The sequence below is a fragment of the Onychostoma macrolepis genome, chromosome 21 (genome assembly GCF_012432095.1).
Source record: "Onychostoma macrolepis isolate SWU-2019 chromosome 21, ASM1243209v1, whole genome shotgun sequence".
In the NCBI taxonomy this organism is placed as follows: Eukaryota; Metazoa; Chordata; class Actinopteri; order Cypriniformes; family Cyprinidae; genus Onychostoma; species Onychostoma macrolepis.
Window position 1 is genome coordinate 29,360,072 of NC_081175.1, and position 26,348 is coordinate 29,386,419.

Below are 26,348 nucleotides of genomic sequence, written 5' to 3' on the forward strand. Positions count from 1 at the left end.
GTCAATCCATTATCAGCAGAATTGTATACCACTGAACTACAGCACAGCCTTTTCATGTCTTACATTCTTGAATTCACAAAGTTTTAACAAAGAAATTATGAAATTCAAAAGGTCATTGGACACATCTAAAGCTAGTGCTTAAAATTAGAAAATTTCTTCAAACACAAATAAATGAACATGATATTTATTTTGTTTGCTTGCACTGGAACAATTCCTTTCGATTCATAACTTATCACACCATACTGCTTTAACATGTTTTCACGTAACACAATTAACTGGAAGCTGTTCTGAAAGGTCAAAATATTTAATCAGAATTTCACAGAAATGTGCACCCTATTCACATGAACTAAGTCCAGAAGTCGTTCCTATAAAAAAATATTCATAACCTGTTTTGAAAACTGTACTGGTAATTTACCATAAACATTTACAAGGAACAATTTTAAATTTTAAAATACTTGACTGTTCATCTTTTCACTGTATTTGATGAACTGTGAGGCATTCATGGTAAAAACTCTTAAACATCTGCTAGCACAGTAAAGTCCTCTAAGATACTGTATGTGTTTAAAAAAAAAAATCTCCTCTTTGACCAGCATTCATCCCAGTCACCGCCTGTTCTTCATCAGTGGCCTAAAAAGAGAAAACATTTGAAAAAAGAAAACATTTAATTCAAATCTCTCCATTTTCAGATAGAGGTGCATCCACATCATGTAATATTGTTTAAATATATTGCATTCAGAAAGCTACTTCTTTACTGAAACATTAAAACAGACATGACATTCACATACCTCACAAATTTCCATATATGTGGAGGGCTGCTCTTTAAAGGGTAAGTTCACCAAAAAAATGAAAATGGTCATAATTTATTCTCCCCCATGTTGTTCCAAACCCATACAAACTCTGCTCATTTTTGGAACACAAATAAATATTTAATATTCTCTTAATTTTTGTCTTCCATTGCAAGTCTGTATAAATACTGGCTTGGATTACTTCTACAATAACTCTGTATTTTTGAAGCTTGAAAATACTGATTATCTAGACTCTCAATGGATTAACAAAAAAATTATGAGAGAAAATTAAAAATAGCTTCATTTGTGTTCTAAAGATAGACAAAAGTCTTATAGGTTTGGAATGACATGAGGGCAAGTAAATTATTTTTTGTGTGAACTATTCCTTTAAGAAAGGAAGACCAAGAATGATGACTCTGCAAATCAGACAACTCCAATGTTAGTTTGAGTTCTGCAATGAAAAACACAGACATCAATGGTTTACATAAAATATGAACACGTAATCATACTGTTGTTGAATCAAAATGTGAAGTAAACAGGCAGGAGACAACAGAAAAAAAATATATCTAACATATCTAAAAATAACTCACATCTATCTCAAAAGAATGATGCTCTTCTGTGCAGTGTTGGGAAGTAACTAGTTACATGTAACAGACTTATGTAATCAGTTACAGTTACTGAGAAAAAAAAATGTAATTAAATTACAGTTACCTACGAAAATGTTAAAGATTACAAAGGGGGTTACATCTGATTTTTTTCACACAGATTTAATTGATTTATTTCATAAATTGGGAGTGACTGATCTAAAATATCAAACACTAATGTTTCAGGAGTTTATAACATGGTTATCTGACAACTCTTATTTTCCTATATGGGTTTATGCATATGCATTTTTTAAGATGAACTTTTTTTTTTTTTTTTTCCAAGGCACAGTGCTTTGGGTGTACAGCAATATATAAAGCACTACATAGATGCCTCGTTCATTCATTCATTCACTGTTAGATGCCAGTGTTTCCTATCATAGCTATAAAACTATTTCATGTTATGATTTTAAATCTGTATTTAACCTTGAATGATATTAAAGTAAGTCTGATTGTGTGGTGGCTGTGCTTCAAAGGGGACATCGGATGACCATTTTCCACAAGTTGGTGTGATTCTTTAGGGTCTTCTTGAAATGATCTCAGTGGTCATGAAAAACACCCTTTTTACCTTGTCAAAAACAGCTCTGTTCACAGTGTCTCGTTTTGGTGCATAACTCTTTATATGCTAATGAGCTCTACTCACCCCAGCCCTCTCTTCTGAAGAGCAAAGGCGATTCGCAAATAATCATAAAAAATATAAAGTGTGAAACTTACTTCTGGAGGTGCAGCTGTATCACGAAAAATGGGTACTGATCCATCCTTGAGTTTTAACTTAACAAAACCTGCCTTGAATTTGTCCCTCGTTCAGAAAGCAGTCAGGAGTAAATTGATTTGTGCAGACATAAATTAATTTATGTGTATTCGGTGGTGCATTACCATTAAAATCAAAAACTAATCCATTGTGTCCCCAGTGGCTCTGATGTCGGGAGAAAATTAGGAGTCTTATTCTTTCTACATCCAACTACAAAACACCTGCATTGCTTACAAGATGTTATCGCTACAGCTGCTCGAGTACTGAGAAAGTGATGGACTTCGTACAACTGGCTGAGTGTGGAAATATGCTAATAGTCAAGTCAAGTCACCTTTATTTATATAGCGCTTTTACAATACAGATTGTGTCAAAGCACTTAACAGTATCAAATTGGAGGATAGAGTGTCAGTAATGTATAATGATAAGATTAAACACTCAATTTTCAATTTTCAGTTAAAGGCATTTCATTACTGAATTCAGAGATGTCATTGTCTAGCTCAGTTTAGTTTAAATAGTATCTGTGCAATCAAATCGGCGATAATCGCTAGAAATTAATACAGGACAGTATGTCAGCAGTCGTGGGAGGGCCAAATCAAAATGGCTTGATGATTGAGATTAAGTTTTTGGGGATAAAAAAAAAAAAAAAAAAAAAAAAGGAGTGAATGGATTTTTATCATTTTAGGGTGGTTGTGTCCACACACTGCTAAGACACATGTATATGCAAATGAATATTTTGCATCCAATGTCTCCTTTAAAATTAAAATATTATAATCTTAATTCAAGTGATGAAGAATTTCAAAAGTCTAACATTAATCAGTGTTGAGTGCTACTGTAGGTTATTTACATGTTTGAAAATGATTAACAGTTAAAAACATTAGAAATTTAGAGAAGTAATCAAATGTAATCAGTTACATTACTTTAATAAAGTAATTGAAAAGTTACAGTACTTATTACATTTTAAGTAGGGTAACTTGTAATCTGTAACCTATTAGATTTCCAAAGTAACCTTCCCAACACTGCTCCTATGTCTCTAGCTTTCAACATCTACAAAAACAAACATTCTTTTACTCTTAGTCCAAAAAAAAAAAAAATTGGTCAGATGGAATTATGATGTTTGCTTACCTTAAACCGTCTTTCCCTCTCTTCTGAAACTGCAGAGAAATCGCCTCGTCACACAAGCAGGCTGCTGTGGTTAACTCCCGCGCAGGCATGAAGACACAAGCTCAACAAGTCTGAAATATTACATGCAAAAAATTTATTTTAAAAATTATCACTTCATTAGCCTCAAAATAATTAGGCTAGTCTTTATACCATAACACCGTTTCCTTTAGGAAACTACATTAAGTTTATCCGTAAAAAAAGAAAAGATAAAGAATTAATATATAAATGTTAATAACCCTCTATTAACACCTAAAAATGTAAATATTGTAAATGTATGACGTATGTTTACTTTTGTAAACATGACATAAGACACTCACGGGCGTTATATTAAAAGTATCTCTTCCGTTCAGTAAAAGAGTAAAACAGTTAAGACTGTTTGTGAGGCGAAACCCTCGTCTGCGTATTTTTCAATATAAGCCCTTTTCGGACTATTTCCACCTTCCATGAAATCTCAAAATATTCCCGGACACAAACAATGAATGATGACTTTACATTTTGATTCTTTACTTACCATAAACATCTTTCACTCGCTTCCATCTGAAGACGCTGAGAAAATGTCGGCTTCTCGCACTGATGTCGTCCGATGTTAATGTGACGTGCACGCTCTCTTTCACATCCGCATTCCCAACCCAGCACCACTGGGTTCAAGACCAATTTTCAACCCAACGCCCTTACCCAGGCTCAACCCAGCATTTGGGTTGAAAAAACAACCAAGCGTTATTTAGAGTGTATCTCTGCTCTGATTCCCTCCCTCTGTCTTCTTTCTCACTCTCTCGATCTCCTCTTGTCTTTGTTTCTCCTCTTGTTGTTCTCTATGGTCTCTTCTAACTGATCTCCATGACCTGACATTGAGAAAAGGTTGGATAAACTCTTCTCACTATCGCTCATTAAATCCTCATGTAATCAGATGTAATCATAAAAAGACACATTGCTGACTTTCTTTCTGTTGTGATTTTCTCTTCTCTTCATCTCTATATCTCTCTGCTTTAATTTTTTCCTTTCTCACTCTCTCAATCTCCTCTTGTCTCTGTTTCTCCTCTTGTTGTTTTCTCTCCTCTTCCTCTTCTAGTCTAAATCTGTGAGCATCTTCATACATCTGATTACTGTAGTGTCCTCCTCCATTCTGCTCTATCATTGTGTCAATCTTCTGCAGGAGATCATTCACCTGCTGTCTGTTATTCATTTCTTTATTATTGAAGACATGAAATCTGCCTCCACACTGATCAACTAGATGTCTTAAATCATTATTCTCTGTAATTACTGCTTCTATGGGTTCTTCTTCTAGGTCATCTCCATGAGTGAAGAGGATGATGGAGTATTTTAACACCTCCTCACCAAACAACATCTCAATCATCTGAGGAATCTGCTGCTCAACTTCAGTGAATCGGTCATCTAATCTGAGAACAATGAGAAAAGCGTGAGGTCCAGGACTGGATAAATACACACTTCTCGCTATCTCCACCAATAACTCTTCATGTTTCATCTCTGTGTCAAAGAATCCAGGAGTATCGACTACAGACACAGATCTGCCTGAAACAGTGGCGTGTGCTTCTGAACATTCACGGGTTACTGATCTCATTCTCCTCACAGATCTGAACATCTTCTGTCCCAGTATTGTGTTTCCAGCTGCACTTTTCCCAACACCACTTTTACCCAGAAGAACAATCCATCTGGATGAGAGACTGGAGACAGGAGTGTGTTCTGGCTTCTGGCTCTTCACCACAGTCTGCTTACGTTTCGTTGCTCCATTTGCTGTAAAAAGATAAGCAAGTGATAATTTATCACAAATGCAATACAAATAATTTCTCATGAATCCTTATGTAAAATTTGTTATAATAAATGCTTACCCATTTTATTTAAATATGTCTTGAGAATGTTTGTAATCAGCGTTTTAACTTGTTTAGTAGGTCCTCTCTTCTTGTTGTTGAACACATGGTATCTCTGATCATATTTCTGAACGAGTTTTTCAGTGCTTCAGTATCATTGATGAATTCTTCTATGGTCTTGTTTTCATCCTCCAGTTTATCTCCTCTGGTGAAGAGAAGCCAGGTTTTTTCCAAGCGGTTTTGTCCCAAAAGCTTCTCAATCTTCTCCACAGTTTCTCTCTCTTCTTCAGTGAATCTGTCTGCTTTAATGACGAGGATAAAAGCATAAAGCTCTGAATTGCATTTCTGTAAAATACTCTGATATTTCAGCTGTATCTCGTGCTCCTCCAGCTCAGTGTCACAGAATCCTGGTGTGTCATAAACAGTGACTGGAAACCCAAAGACAGTCCCAGACTGAACATCAACATCTTGTGTGACGGATTTAGGACTTTTCTCTGATTTGAAAGCTGCTCGTCCCAGTATTGTGTTTCCTGCAGCACTTTTTCCTGCTCCTGTTTTCCCCAGCAGCACCAAATTCAAACCTTCAATATTTTCTGCCATCTTCAAGATGTGCTGTAAAACAAAATTAATACATGTGTAACTAACATCTCACAGATTTGATAATATATATATATATATATATATATATATATATATATTTTTTAAACCTGACACTCCAATTGGTGGACAGAGTACTAAATGGATTTTTACATTAGTTCTGTTTTTCAAATTTTGTCTTCATATTTTATTTTTTTGTTTGTTTGTTTGAGTTTACTTGTACTGTGCTTTACACAGCTGAAATTCAAGTGTATGTTGTCCATCATGGCTGTCAGAGTGAAGAAAAAGTCAACACCAAAGGAACAAAGATGAAAACATAAAATGTTTTAGCATAAATCCAGCATAACTCCACTGGATTTGTTGGAATGATTAAGTTCACTTAAGTTAACACTTTAACAACCTAACAATAACTTTAACAAATATAGCTGCAAGCAGTGATTATTGGGGTTCAAGCATTTTAAGGCCTGCTTTTAGGGTCTAGGATGTATAGCTGACAGTGTAACACATCAAAAATGGACAATAGGCTCACAGACACACACACACACACACACACAAATAGAAATGAAATGGTTAAACTATCATATTAATAATCATTAAGCCTGCTTACACACACACAGAAAAAATCATACACAGACATATATGCACACACATTTTGTTGCAGATATAAATATTTGAAATAAATGATAGGTGAAAATACTTTTCGCAAATCTTCTCTTTTTAAGAGTTTAGCTGTCATTTTCAGGTTTCTCTGTGATCATAATATGGCAAAATTGTAAAAACTGACATATCTGTATGAACAAAATGGTAAAGTTTAATTAAATGTGATTTTAAATGTTATGACAGTGATTTTATAATATCTCCATAAGAAAACCTTTGAACAGTACCGTTTTAGTGTTTAATAAGCCCATTAGTGGTCTTCCGCTGCCATCTAGTGGTTATAAATAGCAATTTCTCATACAACACAGTGTTTTTAATCTTTATAACTATTATAGTGTTATTGTTTGCCCAATCTCTCTTAAATTTTGCATGCTTGTTTAAAATGAAATTATGCATAATTTTACACAGTTTTGAGATAAGTTGTGGGCTTTTTTGTAGGAATAATAGGCTAATAGGCTTTGGGTACACTATGTAAAGAACATATTATAAAATGACCGGTTTACAGTTGTTTAAATGCAAATGCTCAACATTTTTTTTTTGATAATTATTGACCTAGAGAGTCTAGAGAATAGTACTGCACTGATTTTATTTATTTTGAGTTAAAAACTGAGGACTAGTTCACAAAAGTATATATTTTTTAAATAATCTCAATTACTTAAAGAACAGTTTGATTGACAGCAGTGATCCTAGAGACAAAGTTGTCCAGAATGAGATGATCTATCGTATGATATGAAGATATAGTGTACATTTTATTGCAATTTAAGGTAATTTACTATAGAAATTCTGTGTTTTTGAGGCCTTTTTAAATGTTATAGCGCCACCTATGGTTCAATCTCCATGAATCTCTGCATGCTTGTTAAGAGTCAATCAATCACATGTTTTCACCAAGTTTTGAGTAGTGCTGGGCGGTATGACCAAAAATTTATATCACGGTATTTTTCAAAATTATACCGGTTTCACGGTATATGACGGTATTTATTTTTTCATACATGACCGGGTGTTAACCACATTTTCTACTGATTGAGGGAGGAAAAACTGCAGTAGATTGACTTAGAATGCCCTATTTTACTGTCATGATGAGCGAATATTATAGAAAAATTCCACACTAAATAGTGACTAAACTCGACTCATTAATACATGTTAACCAGGAGTCACTCATTTATAATCGCGGCATCGTCTGATAAAATCAACATGCATCTAACGTTAAACTAAACAGTTAGAACAGACGCCGAGAGAGGTGACACTGCGCCGGGAGAGTCAGACCTCGCGCTCGCGGGGCAGCACTGGCGACATCTTCCAACTGAACCATAGCTAAGGTTTATCCAAAAAAGTCGCTAGGTTTGTCAGTTTGTATATTCTATGGAAAAAAGCTGCTAAAAGAGTCTGAAAGTTGTTAAATATAGTGGTAAAGTCGCGCTCGTGTGTGTGAGACGCGGGAGCTGGTGGCAGCGGGTGGTGGATATTGTGGATGAGTTCTTCTGTCATCACGTTCTACAGCTTCAGAACTTTCACGCTTAGTAACACATACAGCTGTGTCCTCGCCGCAATGCAACAGTGAAAAGAAACCCCTCTCAAACAGTGTTGTGTTCCGAACGTTATTTAAATAACACCGGTATTGCAGTATTTTAAAAATTCATATCATAAAAAAATAAACACCGGTATTCGGTATGAACCGGTATACCGCCCAGCACTAGTTTTGAGTTTTCGTTTAGGTTTTATAGGCTTTTGGGTATATGTAGCCTCGCCCCTTTTCTAAATGACCCCGTTACAGATAATCAAAGGACAAAAAAATAAAAATATTGATCTAGAGAGTCCACAGAATATTACTGCAGTGGTTTGATCGGGATTGAGCGAAAAAACCTAGGACTAGTTCGTAAAAGTAGGTTTTTAACATATTTGTGAACGATTTGATGCACAGCATAGTACTCCCAGAGGCAAAGTTGCTCAGAATGAGGAGATCTATCATATGATATGAAGATCATGTGTTTGTGTGAATATATGAACGTTCTACAATTTGAGGTAATTTTATACAGAAATATTGTGTTTTGGAGGCCTTTGGCCACATTGGCCACCTAAGGTCCGATCTCCATGAAACTTTGTATGCTTGTTAAGAGTCGTCTGACATGTTTTCACCAAGTTTCATGAAGTTTTTGTTTAGGGTTTATAGGCTTTTGGGTATATTTGGCCACGCCCCTTTACTAAATGACCTTGTTATAGCTAACCAAAGGACAAAATTCTAAATTTTTTTGATAATTATTGATCTAGAGCAGGGGTCCCCAACCCTGTTCCTGGAGATCTACCTTCCTGCAGAGTTCAGTTCCAACACTGATCAAACACGCCTGTCTGTAATTATCAAGTGCTCCTTCAGATCCTAATTAGTTGGTTCAGTTGTTGTGCTTGATCAGGGTTGATTTTTGCGTAAAATTGGTCCACGACTTTCGAAAGTTTTGGCGTCCCATTGTGACAGTGACTCGAAATTTAACCTTTTTTAAATATTTATTAATATTCACTGGCCAGAGAATATTTCTGCAGTGGTTTGGTTCCGATCGGGCAGAAAACCTAGGACTAGTTCGCAAAAGTAGGTTTTGGACATCATTCAAATTTGCGGAAAAACTGGACCATTTATTAATTTGTCTTTATGCAAGGATTCCAAAAATGTAGAAGTTTGAAGTTTATGACAAGCAGTTTAGGAGTTATGAGCATTTTCGTGTTTTTGATCACTGTAGCGCCCCCTATTGGCCGATTGGGCTGAGACTTTGATAGGTTCTCCCCAAATTGAACTCTCTTTTCACCAAGTTTCAAGTCTCTAGGCCTTACGGTTTGGTCTGTACGACCAGTTTTACAGCAGAATAATAATAATAATAATAATAATAATAATAATAATAAAAAAAAGAAAATCCTAACAATTACAATAGGGTTTCAGCACTGCGTGCTTGAACCCCTAATAACCTGAAACTCAGATAACAATAGGACCATGGGACAGATCTAGCACATAAGTTACAACGTCTGCTCTGAAAGAAATACGTGTGTCTGTGTATATATGTACTGTATATTAGTTAGAAGGAGAACCCACGGAAGAAGTAACTAAGGAGAATGATGATTTGAAACATCTAGTTGATCGGCATGGAAGCAGATTTCACGTCTTAAAAAAAGAAAAAAAAGAAAAACAGAAATATATTTTTTCTTTTTTAAATATACACACACAGAGGAGTAGATGAGGAAACTAGGAACACCTGAGAACAATCACGGGCTGATTAGCTGATTAACAGAAATGCTACTATCTGTTTATGAGGCAAATGTGTATTTTGTGTGTTTTATCAATTTACTGTCTGTCTTGTTTGTGGTTTACAATAAGCAGATGATCTCTACAGTGTATATATATATATATTCTGTATGAAGATCTAAGAATATTTTTGGAAAATTTCAGTCTCACTTTTGATGATCCTTACTGGGAAATATTTTTCTAATAACAGTGAAGCTATTGAATGTTTAAAATAAATCATAAAAAATCATCCAAAAGCAATTATTTTCATAATTAGTGTTGTAGTATAACCAGCAGGAGATCTGTGATGCGTGAACTGAATTTGGTGAAAGTACAGTGTGTTACAGTAAAGTTATTGACTATTATGTACAATAAATATGAAGTTATCGAAAAAAATCTTTAAAAAGATCCAAAAGCAATCATTTTAAAAATAAGTTACAGTAAAGTTATTGACTATTATGTACAATAAATATGAAGTTATCGAAAAAAATCTTTAAAAAGATCCAAAAGCAATCATTTTAAAAATAAGTGTTGTAGTATAACCAGCAGGAGAGCAGTGAAGTGTGAACTGGATTTGGTGAAAGTACAGTGTGTTACTGTGCAAAAGGACATGCTTAATTTAAATGTATTTCATTATAATAGTTTTATCGCAATCGGTTTATTCTAGTTACTGCGTCAGCTGAGTAGGCGTTGTTAGAGAGAGTTTCGCGAGTTCAGAGCAGTGTTGCCAACTTAGCAATTTTGTTGCTAAATTTAGCAACTTTTCAGACTACCCTAGCAACTTCTTCTTCCAAAAGCACCTAGCAACAAATTTAACCATTTTTTAATATTTATTTGGCAACTTTTAGCAACTTTTGGTAAGTGACTCAAACAATAAAAAGGCATGCATTTTCCATCTAAATTACATAAAGAGAGGAAATTAAAGATGCTTAGCAGTACACACGTCTTTTAACATCAAGTTAGCTGCTGTTTGCAATTGTTAAATTTAATAATCACAATAATAATTGAATAATTGTTCATATATGATACACCTTGTTACTAGCTTGTACCTACGATTGCTGATCAGTTAGTACACTGTAAGAAAAATGAAAAAAAGGTATTATATAGTAATTTTCCAGGATATTATCTGTTATCCGTTATCCATTGTAACCCTGTAACTCGAAAACACAAAATACAATGCTTAATTTAAAATGCAGGAAAAAAAAACAATAAGGAAAATTCCTATATATTAACATAGATTGTGCCCTATTTTACAGACTTTACTTAGAGTGGAGCACACTAAATAACTACTAATACACTGTTTAAAACTATAATTGTTCAGAATGTATAGTTTTAGTTTACTAGCTAATAAGAATATAAAACTTAAATTGTAATCGTTTTGTAAGTTTAATCATCATAACTGTAAGTTTATTAATTCATTGCATTATTGAACAATAATTCAATTTTGTATTTAAAAAGAATTATATTTTAATATTATATTAGCATTTATATTATTTTACGAACCAGTCTAAATTAACATATATAAAATATATTTTTTTGACTGAGATTTGATGTAGTGACATTTTTGCATAGTGGTTATGTAATGTTGAATGTTATATTTCAAGCTTTGGCAATATTGTATTTTTTACAGTCATGCCAATAAAGCAATATTGAATTGAATTGATTATGTAATGATGTCATCACGCAATGATATCACAACGTCATTTAGCAACAAATCGACCTTCCTTTAGCAACTTTCCCTGAAAATTAGTTGGCAACACTGGTTCAGAGATTAATGAGAGATCAAACGCAGCAACAGTAGAGAGAAGACGATAACTTGCAGTGGTTGTCATAAATTATCAAAATGAGGTTGATTGAAGCCTTCGAGCAGGGGATGGGACATAAGTATACAGACTGTAAACTGACTGAAGTTTTCCACGTAGATGGTCGGCTAATGCTGTGATTGCTTCGGAGTTCGTTGGGTTTTTTCCGTGTCCAACGAGTAACCAAACACATATCACGAATTATAGAAGAATTGCCAGCACATCACACATCCAGTGCATCACTACACAGACGAGGACTTATCTACGGACATCCGCTTGTTCAAGTCTCCGTGTGAAGATTACACCTACATGACAGCTTACATCCATTTAACGTAACGTTACACGTTAATCTGTCTTTCAGTTTCATATTTCTGACAATACAAAATAACATGTTCCACTGATTCTTCTTGCCCACAAAATTCACACCTTCCTGTATCATGTTTACCCATTTTATAAAGTGTACCATTTAATCTTGTGTGTCCAAATCTCATCCTTGATATTACTATTTCCTCTCTCCTGTTTTTCCCTGCACTTCTCATCTCTCCCACTTTCCTTTGAATTCTGTAAAACCATCGACCTTTTTTCTCTATATCCCATTGTTTTTGCCACCTTTCCTTCAGTCTTTTTTTAATAATACTCTTGATTTCACTCTTACTTAGATTAACAATTAAATCAATGTTGTTGTTTTTTACTGCCTCTTTTGCTTCTTTATCTGCAGTTTCATTTCCTTGGATACCAATATGTGCAGGCACCCATAAAAATACCACTGTAATACCCATCATTTGAATTCTGTATAACGTTTGTATTATTTCCATTAAAATGTCTGGTCTACTTTCCGAATGACTGTATAATAAACTAACCAATGATGCACATGAATCTGAACAAATAACTGATTTCAAGGGGCTTATCTCTTCTATCCACTGTGTTGCTAATAACAGTGCAATCATTTCTCCTGAATAAACAGATAACTCATCACTAGTCCTTTTCTTTACCGATAAGTGAAACTCAGGAACGGTAAACGCTACTCCTGTCTTATTGTCTAAACTCTTTGATGCATCTGTAGATCTGAACATAGCTGCAGTACTCATTAATATATTTCTGCACATTATATAAATTACACTCCTTACCCTTATTTTTCTGTTCTAACAATGTAAAATCTACTGTAGCATCTGAAAGTAACCACGGTTTTATTACTGGCAGCGGTACAGTTATACTAACCTGAAACTGATTAACTTTAAGTTCTGTTGCTTTCTGTATCACTGTCCATCCAAAACTTTTAATTGTCCTCCTCTCTTTTTCCCAACAGGGCTTTAAAGTAACTAGCGTTGGATGCTCTTGACTATGGCCTTGTAAATTAACCCAATAATTCACTGACAATTGTTCTCTTCTCATTTCTAATGACATTTCCCCATTTCAACCTGTAGTGCTGTAATTGGTGTAGTTTTTATAGCTCCTGTACATAATCTCAACACCTGATGCTGTATATTATCTAACTTCCTAAGAGATGTTTCTGCTGCTGATCCATACACCACGCAACCATAATTCAACACTGATCTAACCAATCCACTATACATGGCCTTTAATGCCATCCTATCTGCTCCCCATTCACTACCAACTAAGCACCTCATTGTATTAATTATTTTCTTACATTTGTTCACTATATTCTGGATATGCACCGCCCATGTAACCCTTTCATCAAACCATACCCCTAAAAGCTTAAAATGTTTCACTCTTTCCAGTTCTTGATTATATAATTTTAGTTTTAATAGTCATGCAGCCTATCTCTGCTAACATTCATATTAATAAACCTAACACAACTCTGCATTTCCTCTTATACCATCCATACCTGTCCACATACATACATCTTGCACACTCATGCCTTTATATTTCCTATATAATTCCTTATTTCCTATTCCATATTATGTTCTATGTATTAAACCTGTACTTTCTAAGTATTGAATCAATGCAGAGACAATATTATGACCTATATCCGAATTTACTATATTTTCTAATCTTTTCCCTCTACTTCTCGTAACAACTTTCTCTCTTCATCATTTTTCTACAGTTAATAATCACATTAATAAGCTAGCAGAATAGCCATAATTTCACCTGTATACACTGACATCTGATCAGTTATTATAGCCAAATAACTTTGGGATATTTACTGAAGCATCTGTGAATATAAGAATAGCCTACTATTTCCATACTTAATCTTTATATATTCTTTTGCTCTTACTACCTCCATTACCTTATCTCCGTCTTTTTCTCTCATCTCCAATAAAGTTAGATCTACACTTGGACATGGAATAATCCACAAAGGAATATGTGGATATATGACTCTTGATGTACATTTATACTCATTCATCTCACTTATCATTCCTGCAACTACCGAACCAAAACTCTTATATTTATTCAACCCTTGTTCCCAAAACATCTCTAATATCTTTTTTGTTGGGTGCACTGCGTCCTGACTCTTGAGGTTTGACCATACACGACCATCAGCTGTTGTCTTCTAATATCAAAAGGCATTTCATTTACTTCTACTTTCAGCATTGCAATTGGCGTTGATACATGCTCCACAGATTCTCAATGCTTGAATTCTATCTAGTTTTACTAAATGAGATTTTGCAGCTAACCCATATGCCATGCTTCCATAACCTAATACCGATCTTATCACATGTATATTGTTTTTAATGCCCCTCTGTCTGCTCCCCATTCCTGCCCTGCCATACACTTCATTACATTTAAAATACTTTTACATTTACTCACTGTAATGATCTTGTCTATATGTTCTTTCCATGATAATCTGGTGTCCAACCACATTCCTAGAAATTTAATTCAGTGTAATGACGTATTTACACAGGAGAGGAGACTGTCTTATAGACATTGCATGCCACTTCAGGAAATTGTTGTGAAGATGTGATTTGTTTTGCGTTCTTTTATATAGTTACACCGACGTTAGCTGAACACAGTCTTTCAGAGCTGCTTACAGCAGAATCTGAACTGTCTCCATAGTTTGAGTTTGCATGATTGATTCTGTTATTTTCCTGTTTATAACTGTGTGAAGCAGCTTTGACAAACGTAGGCTATTGCGATATACAAATAAAGATGAATATATTCATATTTATAAATGTGCATTGTCCCAAACCTAAAGATCAAAATCCATAAAATAGGCTACACCAAAACAGTGGAGCATTTACTGCAGGGCACAGGGTGACATAATAAGGATTAATCAAATTGCATGTAGCCTATAGGCCTATATATTATAATATTTCGTAGCTAAATATTAATTTATGACCCACCTGCAAACTTAAAGCACTGTTTATTTTATTTGTGTCTTTATTCTATTGTATTTATTTGTGCTATTGCTTATTTGTTCTTATTTTGTAAGAACATATCTTACCCGCGCAATAAGAATACAATCCTTATCGCAGAGCCTACTCTATCACATAATACATAATATTAACATGGATGTGATGTGGGAAATCAAAATGGTTCAGTTGTTTTTTTCACTTCGAGGGTGTAAATGTTAAGGTAAATGTTATTGTAGAATAGTAAAATCTTAAAAGTTAGTAATTCTCTTGGTTATGGATGGATAAAATATGGATAACTACCAACCTGGTCTCATAGAAATACGTACCTCTGCACACTTTTTGTGCGACACTGTTTTACGTACCTTGCTGCACGTTTCGCTGCAGTTTGAAATAGAAATGTCCACTGAGTGGCGCTAAAACACAGGTTCAATATGTGAACCCTGGCACGCTTTTATTACATAGATATTGGTACGTATTGCTGTTTTTTTATTATGTTGCTTCAGATACGTATTGTGGTGGTTCAGAATTCAAATATCTAATTGTGCGAAAATTACGCTTTATTAATCGCAACTCTGTAAATTTGTGTGAAAGTGTTCATTTATTTTGGAAACTGCAGTGATATGTACTTATTGGTACGTATTTCATGTCACGCTAAAAAGTGCACCCAGGTACGTAAATGCCATGAGACCAGGTTGATAACTACGGAGCCCTTTAAAGGACATTGTGGTGGGAAAAATTCGGGGTGAGTGGAAAAAAAATCAGGGTGGGAGGAAAAAATAATTTTCTAAACTTTTGCGTTCTCTCGCAAAGATATTTGAGTTCGGACAAACTCTTCCTGTTTACTTTACAGCTTGCAGTGGTTACAGCTCGTATGTTCACAATGGAGCGGTTCATAGAGTTTTATTTTGAACTTGGATTCAAATACAGTCAGAGCTTATTTCAAGGCATGGTTTTGGGACATAATAAAACGCTTTAATGTGGCTTAATGTTTTAAAACAGTGACATTAGGACCAAATTCGATAATAATAAATATTAATAAAGTTGTTAGGCTTATATTAATAACCTTATTAATAATATTACTATTAATAAAGGAGAATAGCCCAGAATATGAATGTAATGGCTTTGGTATTTTTAAATCACCGTTTTCATTATAGCCTACCTTAAGCGTTTTATGAGGGAGAAAAAGCTTAGGCTACCTGCAGGGCGTTGTGTTCATATTCTGGGCTATTCTGTTTAGTAATATTATTAATAAGGTTATTAATATTAGCCTAATAATTTTATAAGCTTTTATTATTATCGAATTTGGTCCTCACTGTTTTAAAACATTAAGCCACATTAAGCGTTTTATTATGTCCCAAAACCGTGCCTTGAACTAAGCACTGACTTATTAATTTATTTGAGTCCAAGTTCAAAATAAAACTCTACGAACCGCTCCATTGTGAACATACGAGCTGTAACCACTGCAAGCTGTGAAGTAAACAGGAAGAATTTGTCCGAACTCAAATGGTTTTGCGAGGGAACGCAAAACATTTGAAAAATATTTTTTCCTCCCACCCGGAATTTTTCACACCACAATGTCCTTTAAAGGGCTCCGTAGATAACTGAACATCTTCAGACAAATAATACAATATCGTAGTTTTGATGCATTTATTATAAGACATTAAGCAGTTATTGTCATATAGGCCTATTTTAGATTTCTGACTGTTATCTTATTCACTTTACTTAACAACAGGCAATAGCCAGGGCTATTTGAAGGCAAAATATAAAATCTTGCAACTTGCAAAAAAAAAAAAAACATCAACCCACAGTTTGAAAAATCTTTAGGCTAGATTCAACCTTGAGCCAGAATTCATGAACGTGCAGTGAACTAATTTTAAAAACATTCAAGACCATTTTGCCTAATGTTTTCTATTTTACTAAACAACAAACACTTACGATCGTAAGTTGTTTTTTTTTAAAACCAGCCAGCACAAACCTTAGAACTACCTTAATAAAACAACCTGCAGAGGTTAACTCATTACATCTCTAGAAACAAGCAGTCCTTGCATGTCAAGACACCACCATCATCATCTATAACCCCATCTGCAGTAACAGCATTCTAATATTGCATAACAACACTAAAACCCTGTAAATAACTATTTTCCCCCACAAACCCTGCCCCACCACAAATTTTTGATTGACTGAAGTACTGTCCCACATTAGGCTAATCAATACTGTCCAACTTTCCGAAACCATGTTACCTAAAGTGGGACACTAGGAAATTTGATTAAAATATAAAATATATAGTTTATACATACAAAGTTATACTATTTTTTTTTGTTATCAACATTTTAATTATTTTTTTTCCATACATAACATCCAAAAAGAAAAGAAAAGAAAAGGAAAAAAAAAAAAACACAACAGACACATACTCAATATCTCAAAGTCCAGTCAGAGGAAGGGAGAGAGGGAAGGACAAGAAACACATAAAAGTCACTCCTTTATACAGTCACGTATATCAAAGAGAAAGCACTGCCAAGTGTCGATGGTAGAAGGCTTGGTCCCATTGATTCGTGCTGTTGTACGTTCATAAGTCACTATTTGCATGAGGCTACGGATCCAATATATTTTCCTACACATGTGCGGTGTAAACCAGTTCTGTATTATAGCCTTCTTCGCAGCTGTAAAACCAGCAAACAACATTCTTTTTTTGCATTGAACTTATACAGAGACCAGAATCATCATTGAGAAGACACAAACTTGGGTTAACAGACCAATCCATTTGCAGTAAGGATGATAGAACCAGGTTTACATGTGTCCAAAAAGTTATACTATTTTTTGATGGACAAACATTTCATAAGCACATTAGCCCCAAAAGTATCAGGATTGTTTTTTTTTTTTTAATTAATTTATACTCATATCAAGTTTGTCAAAACTCTATCACTGACCCTTGGGTGGTCTTTATACAAGATACTTCATGCTTGATGACCGCTCCACTCTCATATATGAATGGACATTTGAGAGGTTATGTGATTTTGATCACATAACACCACAGCTTTGCTAAACCTTAGTTTCACTGGCATTAATGTTTTTATGGGGGAGTTACAAACACTAGACCTTCGGTGTCCCACATTAGGCAGTGTCCCACTTTAGAGCAATTCACCCTACATGAAACTATATTATTGACTGTTTATGTTGCTAAGTGGTTGCTAAGGGTGTTGATCAGTGATACAAAGAACCGTTGGGTGAAGCGGTCATAGCCTGCTGTATGTGAATAAAACACAGCTGCTGACCAATCAGAATCTAGGAATGGAACTAACCTTTTTATAATGAGATTTACAGTACAAATGTTTGTATATACAATATTGCTGTATTGTACAATACAGCAATTTCTGTAATAATATTGCATCATTCTATGCAATGCATATCAATCTATGATTACATCTGGAGTTTTTGTAGCTTGGTTAAGATCTCCATCATTTTTCTGTCATTTATATGAGTCAGTTCTGCCTCCTGTCTGACCTCTCTGAGTTTGGTTTCATAATATCGTTTGAACTCCATCATTTTACACACGTTCCTCAGATTTATTCTTTTTAGCTCTTGTATCTTTTCTTCTTTCTCCTGCTCTGATGCTGTTAGTGCCTCAATTGTCTGCTGTAATGTCCTCTTTTCTTCAGTAAATCTCTCTAGTTCTCTCTCTTTCTCTTGTAGTTTCTTCTCGTAGTGTCGCTTCAGCTCCTCTTCTTTAGTTTTCAGCATGAGCTCCACACCCTGGTAAGACTCACTAGTGTAAAATCCACCTCCAGTAGCAGCGATCATGTCATCTACTTTCTCCAGGAGCTCCAGAACTTGAACACGATCCTCCATGTCTTTATTATTGAACACATGATATCGTCCCCCGCAGCGCCTCAGGATTTCTTTCAGGTTCTCACCAGCTTTACTCATGTATTCTTCAATAGTGCTGGTCAGTTCATCGCCGTGCGTGAAGAGGATGATTGTGTGTTTATCTGCTGTTTCTCCAAATATGGCTCTCAATTTTTCCACGGACATCATCTCCTCTTTTGTGAATGGACCGAGCTGAATGACCAGGATGATGGCGTGAGGTCCAGGTGCCGTCATATTCACACATTTACTGATCTCCTGTTTCAGATACTCCTCAGAAACGTCTGTGTTAAACAGACCTGGAGTATCTACCAGGGTAATTTCTCTTCCAGCCACCTCTGCAGTCTCTTTCCAGCATTCTTTGGTCACAGATGAACCACTAGCGGCTCTGAAGACTCTCCTGCCCAGGATTGTGTTTCCAGAGGAGCTTTTACCTGCTCCAGTCTTTCCTACCAGCACCATCCTTCTAGTAGACACTGAAAAGTGTGAGAGAATTAAAAGCTCATTTTTAAGATAAAACAGATTAACAGATTGCTTAGTAAATTAAGTAAAAAACAAAGCAATCTGCATTTATTGTGACCATTTGTATACTGTATATACTCACTATTTGGATGCTCAAAATCAAAGCTTCCCCTTCTACCTACAGAGAGAGAGAGAGAGAGAGACAGAGATGACATCCATTTCATTTATTTTTTATGTTGCTAATTAAAATATTCAAAATATTTAGTTAAGTTTAAATATTTTGTTTAAGTTATTTAGGAAACATTTTCCTATATATGACAATATATGACACTACAATAGTCTGGTCACAGTAGTGTTTTTTTTAAAAACTACTTTTCTATTGGCCTTTACATATTACTTAACATTTCTTTCATGAGAGAAAAGCCCAGATTTTAGGTTTGTTTCAAAGCATTCACAGCACGTATTGTTGCCATTTCAAACATACTTGATACATAATATTTGCAATCGCATTGCAGCGTTCCTCTAAAATAAATTATTTATTTATTTTTAATGAAATGACAATACGACAAGGAATCAACAACGAAGAAAATGAATAATTTTGAATAAATGTAAGCTATTTTCAGATATTAACGTAAACAGCATTTCACATTCCACGTGCAAATCGAAAGTAAAACTAAAGTACAAAACCGCTAGAGGTAGGCTAATAAAAGCTACACAATTAATTCATTCAAATGTAATCTCGAATCATTCCTAATGGCAGAAAGTTACCTTTTGTCACTACTGCGGTGCTTGAGGAGGCCATGATTGAGATTTACAGCAGATCACAGCACGCGCAGGTTACGGCGAATCTCTCCTCCGCGAACACATCCGGTGTATCATAAAATCTGAGTGAGCCTGAAAACAGCGCCGATACGCAAGCTGCATAGGACCCCCGAAACACCAGGGGGCCCCCTTGCTTTCAAAGATGATTTAATTTTTGTTTCGCTTTTGAATTTGGCAAGCGGTTATGAAAACACGATCATTTTATTTTATGCGGTGCGCTGTCACGCTCTCTACGTAAAAATCAGTCAAATCATGTAACGTGAATGTCGTACAGTCTCTTGCTCGAGACTAAAGAACGAGTTGAAAGCGTATCGAGATATTGTTTCTCGAGCGCGAGAAACAATGATGTATTGCTGTTGTACATTGTTGTATACTTACTGTGTATCTGTCCTTTTATGCAATGTGGCCTAGAGTGAGGTGTCTACATTTATATATAGCTAATCATTTAGCAGACACTTTAATCCAAAGTGATTTACAAATGACAAATCCCAAACCAGACTGTCATATAAGCATAGATTACTGTGTTTAGAGTGCCATACTTTATTTTACTTATTTAACTAATATAATGAAGAGAAATAAACTGATTTGAGGGAAATATGTAGGCCAACAAACTTGTCTGAGGATGCAGTTTTGATGATGCAGGGACAACAAGACTTTACCTTAAATAAGACTGAACAAGTGATAACACAATATACAGTAAAAATATGTTATCTGCAAACATAGAGATGATTCTCTATCAAATAAAGGGAAAGCCCACAAAATAAAAATAAAAGAGGATGTAAAAAGTGTGATGAATCTGGATGTGATTAATAGTGGAGTGATGAGGTCCTCTGCTGGTGAACGAGTGGAACTGCGGAGGTGAAAGGTGCATTATTTATTTAAAGAAAAATTACATATTGCATAACCATTTTTTCTCTGCTGTCAGTGTTGCGAACTTAGCATAGGCCTACTTGTTGCTAGATTTTGCATCTTTTCGGACCACCCTAGCATCTTAAAAAAGCACCTAGCTAGCAACACATTTAGCTATGTTTACAATTTATTTGGCAACTTTTAGCAACTTTTGAAAAGTGACTCAAACTATTAAAAATACACGGATTATCCCAATAAATTACAAAAAAAAAAAAAAAAAAGAGGAAACCACTGAACAGCTGCAAGCCTAGCAGCACATGAGCCTGGAGAGAGTTGGAAAGAGGAACTAACAGTACACACAACATACGGGAATTAAGTTGCTAGTTGTAGTTGTTCAATAATAATTGTTCCTTGCACTTTGTTATTAGCTATACATATAATTGTCCATCAGGCACTGTATAAAGAAAATAGCAAAACAGAAAGGGTACTGATAATCTTCTGCCAGGATATTATCCGTTAAGTTTACAGACATTTCCTGTAACCCTGAAACATAACAAAATGCAATACAAAATTAAAAAATTAGGGTAAAACACCTGTGAATCAATACAGAAAATTCCTTCATGTTAACACAGTATACTTTGTGCACAATTTTCACATATTCTTTTTAAAAAGTGTATCATAATAACTAGACTGCTAAAACTAAAACTTGTTCTCAATGTGTAGTTTTACTAGCTAATAAGAAAATACATAAAATGTAATGAACAACAAAATCTCAGTGTGTATTCTATGCAATGACAATTTTGCATTGTTATGTAATGACGTTTTTACATAAACCTTTAGCAACTTCCTCTGAAAATTAGTTGGCAATACTGCCTGGTATCCAGACAGAAGCTGCCCTGAGATCAGATCGCTGAAATGTACACACACACACACACAAAAAAAAAAAAAAAAAAAATTGATAAAAAAGTTGTAAGTATGAACTGAATGCCTTTGATTTAGTTCAGATTTAACTTAGTTTACCTAACCTGAGAATGATAAATAATAAGGTTAAAGGTGTTAAAACTAAAGGACACACCATAAAACGATGTTTCTTAAATGGACCTTAATAATAAATAACAAACTTCCATCTTGTTTTTGCTTGAGACGCATGTGTCTGCTTTCCTTCTGCACACTTGATTTTGACCGGAAAAAGAGGAACATTGAATTTAGAAATAATCAAGTAGGATTTACTAAAGCATATGAGCAGCATTAAAATGTTCTTTGTGCTTCAAAATAGTAAATACATTAGATCTTTTATCAGAAATGTGCATGATGACAGTGATCATAATCAGGAGTAAGTGACAATAAATAATCAGCAGAGAAGAAAAGACGATAGACTTCTAAAAAAAATGGAAATGATGAAAGTGTCACAGCTCAGTCAGGCCCTTCACTCCACCAATCACAGCGATCCACCTCACCAGAGTTCTGATCACACACACCTGCACCCAATCACGTCCTCATCATCCCTCACTACAAAAGCTCCTCTCACACTCACTTCACTGTCCGATCTCGTTCATCACTACACGGACTCCGACATTGCTATCGCTCAAGGCCAAGAAAATATATCCTTCCAAGAAAAGCATTACCTTACCTGTCTGCCTTACCTTCTGTGTTCCTTCCTCCTAGTGTCTCCTCTCCTCGTAGATTGTCCGTCAGTGAAGTGAGTGGTTGTCATTGTGGATCCCCCCGTCTCACTTTCGTGTCACGCTGTGGAAAAGAACTGCATCCATTATTCCATCATCCATACCTCGATCCAGCGAAAAGATCTAATCTCATACTCACCTCTTCACCATTAGTGTGCCTCACCTGCAAATTAATAAACACATCTTTGCTGTTTCACCATCCACCTTTGTGTCCGAGTCCTTCCGTAACAGAAAGCATGGAAGTTTTCTTGATATTACGAAAGAAAAGTAGTATAAGTGTAAAAAACAGTGCATAATGCTACCGGAAACACTGATAAACACTATGTTTAGATGTACTGAAGTGTTAAATAGTATTGATTGAACCAAGTTAAAAACACTTGACACTGAATGATGTTTGAACAATGACTTAATGCCACAAATGTCAAAATCTTCAGTCACAGTTTAAAATAAATTCAGTCTGCATTCATATTTAATATTCTACCTGATACCTGCAGCTGCTGATCCAATGTCAGTATATCTGGATGCAGATGATCATTTCCAGTTTCTGAGTTCTCCAGTTGGTACACAGTGGTGAGGATGATGATGATGATTAACATGAACTGTATTGGAATGTAACAAAATATTCAACACAACTGCACATCAAACAACATCAATATAGAGTGGCGCAATATCAGTGTATGTTTCAGTTTTCTGGTTTATGTTCTTCAATTCTGTCTCAAAGATGGCAAAAAAAAAAATCCTTTCCATTTAATGGGACTCAGTTTCACTTTATAAAACAAAACATTTATAAAGTACTCAAATCAAACTTCTCTGTATCTGCTCAACAGAACACTAATGTTCACTTGCTGCTCCTCCAGGTTTCTCTTCTTGTAGATTCTCATTTTTTTTCTTTCTTGATCCCTTCTTCTTTTTAAACTCTTCTTTTTCTCAGCTCATTTAGCATCTTGTGTTTTTCTCTCTTATTGTTTGAGATAAGAACCCATTTTAAGATTGTGAACTCCTGTTCTTAAATATTGTTTAAATGTGAAACTCACTGTTCAGAGCTCCTTCATGCTTTGTCCTTTTGTTAAACATTCCTGATCATCTCAACTACAGAATGTTATGGCTAGTAGAATAGAAGGAAAGCTGAATGGACCAACATACAGCGATATTAATAAAAAGTTGGTCAGCAGAACAAACCAAATGGACTACGAGAAGATCAAGAGTAGATAATAATCATAAACAACAGAAGGACAGTAGTTTGTAATATTCATAATTTCAGCTGGTGTCAAACAGTACTTCACAATAAATCACTGTAAGATCAATGCTTATATAGTCTTTACCTGATGAGCAGGAGAATTGATTCTAGTTGTGATTATAATGAAGTGATGAGGTCCTCTGCTGGTGGACTGGTGTAATTACACGTGATAATATAATTATTTTACTTCAAAATTACACAAAACATGAAAATTAGACCATTCCCTTGCATGCTTCTTTCATAACAAAGAAAACTGTATAAGGATGCTAATGCGATGGTAGTTTTTAATTCCGCTGGTTTTCTGACAGACATCTATCAGCAACTTTACAGAGACAACAATAACAGAAAAAAAACAATCTCTCTCAGTGATATCCATGAGATTTACCACAGAATAAACGAAAGCACTTGATTAACAGTAAGATTACTATTATTTTACATACTCTGCTGTTTATATATAGTGTAGAGTCAGACAGTCATCACACACACACTGTAAAAAATGGAACGAGCTATCTACTTTAAAAAAAAAAATTATGGTAACAATATTAACGATAATATTTTTGAGTAGTTTTTAAGGCTTGATTTTTTTTTTAATGGAATTTCTTTTCTACCTGAATAAATCATATAAAATCTCCTAAATTAATTAATCTATGACATAATGTATTTAATATAATTAGTGAAATGTGTTCTATTTTTTAAATTGATTCTCAAAAATCTGTGATTTTGAGTGAGGCCTGTTTTAATTTTACTTTGAGTTATTTTATACATTTAAAAGACTGTATGCAGCCAAACAGCTCAAGTATGAAAATATTTGAGCAATACTAATACTGCACTAGCACGAGCAAAGCTACTGCTCACTGAACAAGGGTTAATGCATTATAGGAGTAGTATCCATAACCATAAGCTATAATCTTCTGCACAATGGTAACGATTGCAGTGCATAATGGAAACGTCAACGTAACAGAAACTCTTTCAAATGTCAAACATAACTGAACATTAAACATTAATAGATGTTTCCCTTCACTCAAAAACACATAAAATAGCATTTAGTTTCATAATTTACTCTCAATATCCAGCCATATGCAAAGCATGCTGGGAACTAACAGTCACCTCTAAAATAAAACTGCAAAATTGAGCTAATTCTCTTAAAATAAATAGGAAACCCTTTTTCCTTTTTGTTTAATCAGTTCCTCAATTCAAGCCTCAAAACTGCTTAAGTTTCCTTTAAGAAATTAGGAAAACACATCTCTTGGTTTTATTAGTAAAAAGTCCTCAATATTTTCTATACAACACTGAACCACAATTTCTTTAATGAAATATACACTGTAAAAAATAAGTGTATTTTTAACTGTAAAATTTTGTAAAAACGCTACTGAAAAAAACTGTTAATATGTTAACAGTGAGTTCCTGTACTATATACAGGTGAAAACTGTAAAAGATCTAACCAGACATTTCATGTAATTTTACAGTAAAATGCTGTTAATTGTACAGTTTTTAGAAGTAAAAATAACAATGTATAATTTAGTCAAAAACTGTAAACTGATATTCCCAGAATTCCCTGCGTGACACTCCACATTTGAAAGTATTTTGTTTAAATAATCATGTTTTTTAATAGTTTTTGTTATCAGTTATGTACATTTGGGCTTTATGTTACATCTTCTGTTGTTTAATGAAAGTTTATTGCATTATTTAAGTATCATGTGTGTTACCATGATGGTGTTTTGTGTTTGCATGAATGACTCTGTGCACCTTCTATATATTAGTATATACTTCTGCTTGTGGCGAAGCTACCTGATTCTTCATGTTTCTCTTTTATCACCTACATTATTATGGTGGTTGTCAGTATGTTAAAGGTACAAAACAGATTTTAATAGCAGTGTGTGTTGTTTAATTTAGTGGTTTACATTCAAATTTCCCTGTTTGTAAATTACAGTTTTGTTCTGTAAATGTGTTTACAGTTTTTTTCTGTATTTTTTACAAAATTATTCTGGCAACCACAGCCAGTGGCGGTTCTACATTGAATTACTCCCCGGGCGAGACCCCTCTGAGCGCCCATCCCCCATCCGAGAAAAAAAAAAAAGATAGTTTTTTTGGCTAAAAAATTTTGCACAAACAGTTTTACTATAACAATATAAGTGTAAGACAAGCTTATATTTCTCAATTCCACAAATCCTTTAACATGAAAAACACAATTCTGCACAAAACAGTATAAGTTATCAGAACTTAAATAAATATACTCTATATACATAATAAACACTCTGTGTTTATTTGGCACACGACAATCAACAGATTTCCCATCCCCCAACACTGTCACTCACGACCAGAAGTCAAGACTAAACCACAAAGTGAAAATAGCAGTATTCTTTAGTGATGTTATTTACACAGTGCAAATAGCTTTAGATTCTATTTATTCTATGTTAAAATAAAATAAAAACATTATTAGAGAAAAACATTACTTATTGCTAAAATAGTGGTAATTATCTGCACTTCTGCATTATAATACATTATAAAATAGTATGCAATAACTTATTGAGTGTAATTTTTTTTATTTTATTTCTAATTATTAAATGGATGCCACCTTATTGGGACAAAAGCCCTCTCTACACCTACCCTAACCCTACCCGATACTTTATGTTCAACGT

The 26,348-nt window shown here is 34.5% G+C and overlaps 1 protein-coding gene and 1 pseudogene across 1 annotated transcript; both read right to left on the reverse strand.

Annotated features, from left to right (window-relative positions):
• Positions 1-202: 202 nt before the first annotated feature.
• On the reverse strand, positions 203-5,764 carry LOC131528404 (GTPase IMAP family member 9-like; annotated as a pseudogene).
• Positions 5,765-16,445: 10,681 nt separating this feature from the next.
• Positions 16,446-20,011, reverse strand: LOC131528955 (GTPase IMAP family member 7-like). Its single transcript, XM_058758435.1, has 3 exons — positions 19,888-20,011; positions 19,262-19,297; positions 16,446-19,133 (listed from the first exon to the last, which is right to left on the reverse strand). Exons 1-3 carry the CDS (start codon positions 19,919-19,921, stop codon positions 18,214-18,216), a joined length of 990 nt encoding a protein of 329 aa, XP_058614418.1. The 5' UTR covers positions 19,922-20,011; the 3' UTR covers positions 16,446-18,213.
• Between the last annotated feature and the right edge of the window lie 6,337 nt (positions 20,012-26,348).